Below are 11,241 nucleotides of genomic sequence, written 5' to 3' on the forward strand. Positions count from 1 at the left end.
AAAACTGCAATCGCGTCAACCAAAAGATGCATATGCATGCTTAAAACGCCTTTTGGCACGAATCCATGTGCGGGTGCTTTAAAAAAGCAGCATCGGCATGCTTTTCACGTCGTTTGGTAGAAATCTACGTGCGCGTTCGGCCAAAAGTACCATTTGCATGCATATCGTGTGGTTTTAAAGAAAACTGCAATCGCGTCTACCAAAAGATGCATATGCATGATTAAAACGCGTTTTGGCACGAATCCATGTGCGGGTGCTAAAAAGAGCAGCATCGGCATGCTTTTCACGTCGTTTGGTAGAAATCCACGTGCGCGTTCTGCCAAAAGCACCATTTGCATGCATATCGTGTGGTTTTGCAGAAAACTGATATCGCGTCTACCAAAAGATGCATATGAGTGATTAAAACGCGTTTTGGCACGAATCCATGTGCGGGTGCTAAAAAGAGCAGCATCGGCATGCTTTTCACGTCGTTTGGTAGAAATCCACGTGCGCGTTCTGCCAAAAGCACCATTTGCATGCATATCGTGTGGTTTTGTAGAAAACTGATATCGCGTCTACCAAAAGATGCTTGTGCATGATTAAAACGCTTTTTGGCACGAATCCATGTGCGGGTGCTAAAAAGAGCAGCATCGGCATGCTTTTCACGTCGTTTGGTAGAAATCCACGTGCGCGTTCTGCCAAAAGCACCATTTGCATGCATATCGTGTGGTTTTGCAGAAAACTGCAATCGCGTCTACCAAAAGATGCTTGTGCATGATTAAAACGCTTTTAGGCACGAATCCATGTGCGGGTGCTAAGAAGAGCCGCATCGGCATGCTTTTCACGTCGTTTGGTAGAAATCCACGTGCGCGTTCTGCCAAAAGCACCATTTGCATGCATATCGTGTGGTTTTGCAGAAAACTGCAATCGCGTCTACCAAAAGATGCGTATGCATGCTTAAAACGCGTTTTGGCACGAATCCATGTGCGGGTGCTAAAAAGAGCAGCATCGGCATGCTTTTCACGTCGTTTGGTAGAAATCCACGTGCGCGTTCTGCAAAAAGCTCCATTTGCATGCATATCGTGTGGTTTTGCAGAAAACTGCAATCGCGTCTACCAAAAATTGCATATGCATGCTTAAACGCATTTTGGCACGAATCCATGTGCGGGTGCTAAAAAGAGCAGCATCGGCCTGCTTTTCACGTCGTTTGGTAGAAATCCACGTGCGCGTTCTGCCAAAAGCACCATTTGCATGCATATCGTGTGGTTTTGCAGAAAACTGCAATCGCGTCTACCAAAAGATGCATATGCATGCTTAAAACGCCTTTTGGCACGAATCCATGTGCGGGTGCTTTAAAAAAGCAGCATCGGCATGCTTTTCACGTCGTTTGGTAGAAATCTACGTGCGCGTTCGGCCAAAAGTACCATTTGCATGCATATCGTGTGGTTTTAAAGAAAACTGCAATCGCGTCTACCAAAAGATGCATATGCATGATTAAAACGCGTTTTGGCACGAATCCATGTGCGGGTGCTAAAAAGAGCAGCATCGGCATGCTTTTCACGTCGTTTGGTAGAAATCCACGTGCGCGTTCTGCCAAAAGCACCATTTGCATGCTTATCGTGTGGTTTTGCAGAAAACTGCAATCGCGTCTACCAAAAGATGCATATGCATGATTAAAACGCGTTTTGGCACGAATCCATGTGCGGGTGCTAAAAAGAGCAGCATCGGCATGCTTTTCACGTCGTTTGGTAGAAATCCACGTGCGCGTTCTGCCAAAAGCACCATTTGCATGCATATCGTGTGGTTTTGTAGAAAACTGCAATCGCGTCTACCAAAAGATGCTTGTGCATGATTAAAACGCTTTTTGGCACGAATCCATGTGCGGGTGCTAAGAAGAGCCGCATCGGCATGCTTTTCACGTCGTTTGGTAGAAATCCACGTGCGTGTTCTGCCAAAAGCACCATTTGCATGCATATCGTGTGGTTTTGCAGAAAACTGCAATCGCGTCTACCAAAAGATGCATATGCATGATTAAAACGCGTTTTGGCACGAATCCATGTGCGGGTGCTAAAAAGAGCAGCATCGGCATGCTTTTCACGTCGTTTGGTAGAAATCCACGTGCGCGTTCTGCCAAAAGCACCATTTGCATGAATATCGTGTGGTTTTGTAGAAAACTGCAATCGCGTCTACCAAAAGATGCTTGTGCATGATTAAAACGCTTTTTGGCACGAATCCATGTGCGGGTGCTAAGAAGAGCAGCATCGGCATGCTTTTCACGTCGTTTGGTAGAAATCCACGTGTGCGTTCTGCCAAAAGCACCATTTGCATGCATATCGTGTGGTTTTGCAGAAAACTGCAATCGCGTCTACCAAAAGATGCATATGCATGATTAAAACGCGTTTTGGCACGAATCCATGTGCGGGTGCTAAAAAGAGCAGCATCGGCATGCTTTTCACGTCGTTTGGTAGACCTCCACGTGCGCGTTCTGCTAAAATCACCATTTGCATGCATATCGTGCGGTTTTGCAGAAAACTGCAATCGCGTCTACCAAAAGATGCATATACATGCTTAAAATGCGTTTTGGCACTAATCCATGTGCGGGTGCTAAAAAGAGCAGCATCGGCATGCTTTTCACGTCGTTTGGTAGAAATCCACGTGCGCGTTCTGCCAAAAGCACCATTTGCATGCATATCGTGTGGTTTTGCAGAAAACTGCAATCGCGTCTTCCAAAAGATGCATATGCATGCTTAAAACCTGTTTTGGCACAAATCCATGTCCGGGTGCTAAAAAGAGCAGCATCGGCATGCTTTTCACGTCATTTGGTAGAAATCCACGTGCGCGTTCTGCCAAAAGCACCATTTGTGTGTATATCGTGTGGTTTTGCAGAAAACTGCAATCGCGTCTACCAAAAGATGCGTATGCATGCTTAAAACGCGTTTTGGCACGAATCCATGTGCGGGTGCTAAAAAGAGCAGCATCGGCATGCTTTTCACGTCGTTTGGTAGAAATCCACGTGCGCGTTCTGCAAAAAGCTCCATTTGCATGCATATCGTGTGGTTTTGCAGAAAACTGCAATCCCGTCTACCAAAAATTGCATATGCATGCTTAAACGCATTTTGGCACGAATCCATGTGCGGGTGCTAAAAAGAGCAGCATCGGCCTGCTTTTCACGTCGTTTGGTAGAAATCCACGTGCGCGTTCTGCCAAAAGCACCATTTGCATGCATATCGTGTGGTTTTGCAGAAAACTGCAATCGCGTCTACCAAAAGATGCATATGCATGCTTAAAACGCCTTTTGGCACGAATCCATGTGCGGGTGCTTTAAAAAAGCAGCATCGGCATGCTTTTCACGTCGTTTGGTAGAAATCTACGTGCGCGTTCGGCCAAAAGTACCATTTGCATGCATATCGTGTGGTTTTAAAGAAAACTGCAATCGCGTCTACCAAAAGATGCATATGCATGATTAAAACGCGTTTTGGCACGAATCCATGTGCGGGTGCTAAAAAGAGCAGCATCGGCATGCTTTTCACGTCGTTTGGTAGAAATCCACGTGCGCGTTCTGCCAAAAGCACCATTTGCATGCTTATCGTGTGGTTTTGCAGAAAACTGCAATCGCGTCTACCAAAAGATGCATATGCATGATTAAAACGCGTTTTGGCACGAATCCATGTGCGGGTGCTAAAAAGAGCAGCATCGGCATGCTTTTCACGTCGTTTGGTAGAAATCCACGTGCGCGTTCTGCCAAAAGCACCATTTGCATGCATCAATCAATCAATCAATCAATCAATTTTATTTACCAGAAACAAAAGGAACTGGAGGGACACCTGGGCAAAAAGCTGTCGCAGCAGCTTGACGGAGGCCCAGGGTCCCTTACATGGCAGTAGCACTCACATGATATATACACTGAAATCTTTATACACAACAAACAGTACAATTTCGTACGTATGCATGAAGATGACATTTTACACTTGAATGCAAATGTACTAAAGTGCCACTATAAAGAAAGAAAGTAGTCACGCAAACCATTTTTATTTAGCGTAGCTGTGTGCTTATATTTGTTTAGTACAGTCGGTATATTATGTGTTAAGGACTGTAGGCTGTAATTGTTTCGGAACCATGGTACCTTCCACACCTCGGGGTTTCGTGTAGTATGTTTCCTGTGAGTGCAGAGTTCTAGCTGAGCAAGGGATGCAAAATAATTCTTAACATATTCGGATGAGAAGTAAATCGTTTCTAGTAATCTGTGTTCGTATAATTTATCAACGCGGTTTAGTCGGTATTTGAGAAATATATTATCTGTTGGTGAAAGCCGATTAACGTTATCTATATACCGAACGATTTTCTTTTGAAGTATTACCAGCTTTTGCAAGTTAGATTTAGATGTTGTAGCCCAGACAAGGTAAGAGTAATTTATATACGATAAGAAGAGACCATAGTATATTTGAAGTTTTGCTCTCGTAGGTAGAAATGTGCGACAACGTGCCATAGCACCGGTAACCGCAGAGAGTTTTCCGCAGAGATGTTTAATATGGGCATCCCAACGTAAATTAGAAGAAAAGTGTACTCCAAGAATTTTAAATTCTTCAACCAGTTCAATGCGTTGGCTCTGAAAATAAATAGCATGATTAATGTTAAGTGGTTTATTTTTCGCGCGAAATATTAGAACTTTTGTTTTCTTTGAATTTACTTTAAGCTTATTTGTCTGTGTCCAATCGGACAAATTTGCCATAATTTTATTACATTTTTGCACAAGTTCATTCACATCAGGACCTGAGACACACAGTGTGCAATCATCCGCGTACATAATGAATTTAACCTCACTGTTTATGGTTACGATATCATTTATAAAAACGTTAAACAAAAGTGGCCCAAGAATGCTTCCTTGAGGCACACCACATACAATACTTAAGAGGGACGAGTTATGTTTATTAATGGAAACGTACTGACGTCGATGTTTCAGATATGATTTGAGTAATTCTAGCGGTTTCCCACGAATTCCATACAAACAAAGCTTCCGAATAAGAATCTCGTGATTGAGGCTGTCAAAAGCTTTACTGAAGTCTACAAAAATGCCGGCTGCGTAGTAGTTGTTTTCGAAGCTCTGCAAAACGTATTCTTTCAGCGCAAGAAGAGCCATTTCTGTGGACCTGTTTTTCCGAAATCCATATTGTGAATCAGTAAGCACACTCTGTTTATTGAAAAATTCCGTCATTCTAGCAAAAATAAGCTTTTCCATTCCTTTTGAAAAAATTGGGAGCACCGATATCGGTCGATAGTTAGACGCAGTATTTCGATCACCACCTTTATAAATAACCGAGACTTTCGCGTGTTTCATTGCATCTGGAAAAATTGCAGTCTCTAAAATTAGGTTGTAAATGTGCACAAGCGGAGGTACAATAAATTGCAAAACATGTTTTATAGGTTTAATCTGCAAATTATTTACATCTAAAGCTTTACTGTTTTTCAGCCCCATGTACACACTGTATACTTCATATTCATCAGTAGGTGCAAAGAATGCGCTTTCGCGAACAGCATCGCTATGACAAACCACCCCTATGCTATCATTTCCTTCAGCCATATCGCTTTGTGCAGTTACGAAGTGGTGGTTAAAGTAATCGGAAAGCGCTGTGCCTGTTATCTCACGTGAGCCCAGCTTCATCGATGTCAAGTGCGTATCGTCCTTGCGGCGGCCTAGAACAAGATTAATCGTTTGCCACGCAATCTCTGGGCGTTGTCTAGAAACATTTGCAAATAAGTCCTCATAGTACGCCGCCTTTGCTTTTCTTAGTTCAGCATTTAGCCTGTTTCTAGATTTTTTGAATGTTTGTAAAGCTAATTCACACCGCGTGCGCAAGAAGGAATGATAGAGATTATTTTTTGTTTTGATCATTTTTGCAAGCTCATGAGTAACCCAAGGCTTTCTAACTTTTTTGGAATATTTAGCTGTCCTCATTGGAAAATTGCTGGCGTACATATCGGTAAAAGTTATAATAAATTCATTATATGCCTCATTTGCATCTGTTTTGTTCAAAACATGTAACCAATCGTGATTCATAACGTCATTCCTGAACTGCTCTAAACCTGCTTGTGTTATACGTTGATAAGTGAATTGTTGACAGGCGTCAGTTGCTTTCTTAGAGTCATCGGTGTAGATTAAAAATATAGGGCAGTGGTCGCTTATGTCAGACACCAATGTGCCTGTGTTGCATACAGTAGTAGATATATCAACAATGAATAAGTCAAGTAAAGAAGATGTATGACTTGTAATGCGTGTTGGTGTGGTGATTGTGTTTACAAAACCTGCAGACTGGAGGCACGTGTTCAGTTGGAAGGATGAATTAGTCTGTTTAAGTACATCTATATTAAAATCGCCGCCACACACAAGCTTCAAATTGTTCATGCTTACATAATCTAGGAATGGTTCAAAAAAATCTAGAAAAGTGACAACATTGCCGCTCGGTGGGCGATACACCAGACATATTATCCTGTTTTTACTCTTTACAGTGAGTATTTCATAGTCATCTGTTACTGTCGTATAGTCTGGTACTAATTCATATTTTGCATAGCTTTCAACAAAAAGTGCAACACCCCCGCCTTTTTTGCTGGGCCGATTAATACAAAAGCGGTGATAACCTTGTAAAGTCAGCATAGCACAGTTACTGTAGTACCATGTTTCCGATAACATGATCACATTAAACTTAAAAGTAAATTGCTCCAAAAGATGGATGATATCGTCACTCTTGTTGCATGCTGAGCGCGCATTAAGATGCAAAACAGCCGTGGCCGATGCATCCTGCTTAGCAATGAGATGCGGGAGAGCCAGCTCTTGATAAGCCATTTTGACGGTGCAGTCAAAGTTGCGGGGTGCACAAATTCGCGCTGCTTCCGCATTTTACACCTGAGCCTGCCCCGACGTTATCTTCTCGACGTCACTCTCGTTTCTTATGTGGAGAACGGGCGTGTCTTCAGCTCGTCTTGCAAATATTTTGCCGTTCAACGACCACACCGATTTCCAGTGATGCGCGTGTTTTCTTTTCACGGCCATCGCGAGAAGCTTCTTCAGGGCAGGGCAAAGGTGTTCATTCACGTACACCGAAGAAGAGCCTTCCAAGCCAAGATCTGTATTTGTGAGACGCATTTTTCTAGCTTTGTGGAAAACGCTATCCCGCTTCGCGCGACTCTTGAACTGGACGATTATATTTGTCCGATCACCACTGCGTGTAGGCACACGATGGCACGTTTCAAGGTCCGATGCAGCGATTGGTTCATTGATCGTAGAGCCAAGTTTGGAAAGTAGGTCGCTTAAGCACTCATTCTCGGTCTTCACTACACCCTGAATCTCTAGGTTGGTCTTACGAGAGTATTGCTCAGTTTGCACGAGTCGGTTTTCTAAGCTTTGAACAGTGTTTTCTAAAAAGGAACACTTAGCGTGCAGAGCCGCGTTTTCACTCTCGAGTTTAGCATTCTTTGCAGTACATTCCACAAGTTTTGTTTTCAATTCATTAATTTCGTGAAACGCAAATTCCAGACTTTTTGCCATGTTATTCTGCTCATTTTTGAACTCGCGGTTTTCTGTTCGCAGATCTCTCTCTAAACCTTCACGAAACAATTTCAGTTCATGCCGCATCTCGTCTCTTACTTTAGCAAAATCAGACTTTAGTTCATCCTTCATTTTGGCCAGTTCTTTCGACATAGTTTGGCAGTCGTACTTAGGAATAACAGGCAAGAAAAATAGAAATTCAACAAGTAGCCCCAATAAACGTCACGATACTTGGCAGCAGCGACGAAAAAAGCACGAATATGTACAAATACGGCAGCTTTGAACTAACCTGCAGAATAAGCAGAACGATGCTTAGTGTCGTGCACTGTACTTTCGTCGCCACTGCCAAGTGAAGGCTCCGGTGCTTGAGTGGCTTCTTTTATACGGAGAGACCAGTGACGTAGGCTCGGTCGTTCCAAGCCGCAGGCGCAGACGATGTCCGTTCCCTGCGAGGCCGAACTTTCCCTTTGCAGTACCCTGTGCGCATGCACTGTAGCACAGCGCTCTTCGGGCTCGATGCTCAACCGTCCAGAAGCACACCTGCAGAATAAGCAGAACGATGCTTAGTGTCGTGCACTGTACTTTCGTCGCCACTGCCAAGTGAAGGCTCCGGTGCTTGAGTGGCTTCTTTTATACGGAGAGACCAGTGACGTAGGCTCGGTCGTTCCAAGCCGCAGGCGCAGACGATGTCCGTTCCCTGCGAGGCCGAACTTTCCCTTTGCAGTACCCTGTGCGCATGCACTGTAGCACAGCGCTCTTCGGGCTCGATGCTCAACCGTCCAGAAGCACACCTGCAGAATAAGCAGAACGATGCTTAGTGTCGTGCACTGTACTTTCGTCGCCACTGCCAAGTGAAGGCTCCGGTGCTTGAGTGGCTTCTTTTATACGGAGAGACCAGTGACGTAGGCTCGGTCGTTCCAAGCCGCAGGCGCAGACGATGTCCGTTCCCTGCGAGGCCGAACTTTCCCTTTGCAGTACCCTGTGCGCATGCACTGTAGCACAGCGCTCTTCGGGCTCGATGCTCAACCGTCCAGAAGCACACCTGCAGAATAAGCAGAACGATGCTTAGTGTCGTGCACTGTACTTTCGTCGCCACTGCCAAGTGGCGACGAAAGTACAGTGTGGTTTTGTGTGGTTTTTGTGTGGAAATATCGTGTGGTTTTGTAGAAAACTGCAATCGCGTCTACCAAAAGATGCTTGTGCATGATTAAAACGCTTTTTGGCACGAATCCATGTGCGGGTGCTAAAAAGAGCAGCATCGGCATGCTTTTCACGTCGTTTGGTAGAAATCCACGTGCGCGTTCTGCCAAAAGCACCATTTGCATGCATATCGTGTGGTTTTGCAGAAAACTGCAATCGCGTCTACCAAAAGATGCTTGTGCATGATTAAAACGCTTTTTGGCACGAATCCATGTGCGGGTGCTAAAAAGAGCAGCAGCGGGATGCTTTTCACGTCGTTTGGTAGAAATCCACGTGCGCGTTCTGCCAAAAGCACCATTTGCATGCATATCGTGTGGTTTTGTAGAAAACTGCAATCGCGTCTACCAAAAGATGCTTGTGCATGATTAAAACGCTTTTTGGCACGAATCCATGTGCGGGTGCTAAGAAGAGCAGCATCGGCATGCTTTTCACGTCGTTTGGTAGAAATCCACGTGCGCGTTCTGCCAAAAGCACCATTTGCATGCATATCGTGTGGTTTTGCAGAAAACTGCAATCGCGTCTACCAAAAGATGCATATGCATGATTAAAACGCGTTTTGGCACGAATCCATGTGCAGGTGCTAAAAAGAGCAGCATCGGCATGCTTTTCACGTCGTTTGGTAGAACTCCACGTGCGCGTTCTGCTAAAATCACCATTTGCATGCATATCGTGTGGTTTTGCAGAAAACTGCAATCGCGTCTGCCAAAAGATGCATATGCATGCTTAAACGCGTTTTGGCGCGAATCCATGTGCGGGTGCTAAAAAGAGCAGCATCGGCATGCTTTTCACGTCATTTGGTAAAAATCCACGTGCGCGTTCTGCCAAAAGCACCATTTGCATGCATATCGTGTGGTTTTGCAGAAAACTGCAATCGCGTCTTCCAAAAGATGCATATGCATGCTTAAAACCTGTTTTGGCACAAATCCATGTGCGGGTGCTAAAAAGAGCAGCATCGGCATGCTTTTCACGTCATTTGGTAGAAATCCACGTGCGCGTTCTGCCAAAAGCACCATTTGCATGCATATCGTGTGGTTTTGTAGAAAACTGCAATCGCGTCTACCAAAAGATGCCTCTGCATGATTAAAACGCGTTTTGGCACGAATCCATGTGCGGGTGCTAAAAAGAGCAGCATCGGCATGCTTTTCACGTCGTTTGGTAGAAATCCACGTGCGCGTTCTGCAAAAAGCTCCATTTGCATGCATATCGTGTGGTTTTGCAGAAAACTGCAATCGCGTCTACCAAAAATTGCATATGCATGCTTAAACGCATTTTGGCACGAATCCATGTGCGGGTGCTAAAAAGAGCAGCATCGGCCTGCTTTTCACGTCGTTTGGTAGAAATCCACGTGCGCGTTCTGCCAAAAGCACCATTTGCATGCATATCGTGTGGTTTTGCAGAAAACTGCAATCGCGTCAACCAAAAGATGCATATGCATGCTTAAAACGCCTTTTGGCACGAATCCATGTGCGGGTGCTTTAAAAAAGCAGCATCGGCATGCTTTTCACGTCGTTTGGTAGAAATCTACGTGCGCGTTCGGCCAAAAGTACCATTTGCATGCATATCGTGTGGTTTTAAAGAAAACTGCAATCGCGTCTACCAAAAGATGCATATGCATGATTAAAACGCGTTTTGGCACGAATCCATGTGCGGGTGCTAAAAAGAGCAGCATCGGCATGCTTTTCACGTCGTTTGGTAGAAATCCACGTGCGCGTTCTGCCAAAAGCACCATTTGCATGCATATCGTGTGGTTTTGCAGAAAACTGATATCGCGTCTACCAAAAGATGCATATGCATGATTAAAACGCGTTTTGGCACGAATCCATGTGCGGGTGCTAAAAAGAGCAGCATCGGCATGCTTTTCACGTCGTTTGGTAGAAATCCACGTGCGCGTTCTGCCAAAAGCACCATTTGCATGCATATCGTGTGGTTTTGTAGAAAACTGATATCGCGTCTACCAAAAGATGCTTGTGCATGATTAAAACGCTTTTTGGCACGAATCCATGTGCGGGTGCTAAAAAGAGCAGCATCGGCATGCTTTTCACGTCGTTTGGTAGAAATCCACGTGCGCGTTCTGCCAAAAGCACCATTTGCATGCATATCGTGTGGTTTTGCAGAAAACTGCAATCGCGTCTACCAAAAGATGCTTGTGCATGATTAAAACGCTTTTAGGCACGAATCCATGTGCGGGTGCTAAGAAGAGCCGCATCGGCATGCTTTTCACGTCGTTTGGTAGAAATCCACGTGCGCGTTCTGCCAAAAGCACCATTTGCATGCATATCGTGTGGTTTTGCAGAAAACTGCAATCGCGTCTACCAAAAGATGCATATGCATGATTAAAACGCGTTTTGGCACGAATCCATGTGCGGGTGCTAAAATAGCAGCATCGGCATGCTTTTCACGTCGTTTGGTAGACCTCCACGTGCGCGTTCTGCTAAAATCACCATTTGCATGCATATCGTGCGGTTTTGCAGAAAACTGATATCGCGTCTACCAAAAGATGCTTGTGCATGATTAAAACGCTT

General features: G+C 44.6%; 1 protein-coding gene across 1 annotated transcript; it reads right to left on the minus strand.

The window, feature by feature from the left end:
• Positions 1-3,754: 3,754 nt before the first annotated feature.
• On the minus strand, positions 3,755-8,608 carry LOC139053901 (uncharacterized). Its single transcript, XM_070530566.1, has one exon. It carries the CDS (start codon positions 7,670-7,672, stop codon positions 6,872-6,874), a length of 801 nt encoding a protein of 266 aa, XP_070386667.1. The 5' UTR covers positions 7,673-8,608; the 3' UTR covers positions 3,755-6,871.
• Positions 8,609-11,241: the final 2,633 nt, after the last annotated feature.

The sequence above is a fragment of the Dermacentor albipictus genome, unplaced genomic scaffold, assembly GCF_038994185.2.
Source record: "Dermacentor albipictus isolate Rhodes 1998 colony unplaced genomic scaffold, USDA_Dalb.pri_finalv2 scaffold_345, whole genome shotgun sequence".
NCBI classification, from domain to species: Eukaryota; Metazoa; Arthropoda; class Arachnida; order Ixodida; family Ixodidae; genus Dermacentor; species Dermacentor albipictus.

Bases quoted from the DNA above. Each gene is read 5' to 3' on its own strand.
- LOC139053901 (XM_070530566.1), bottom strand. From the start codon at position 7,672: ATGTCGAAAGAACTGGCCAAAATGAAGGATGAACTAAAGTCTGATTTT.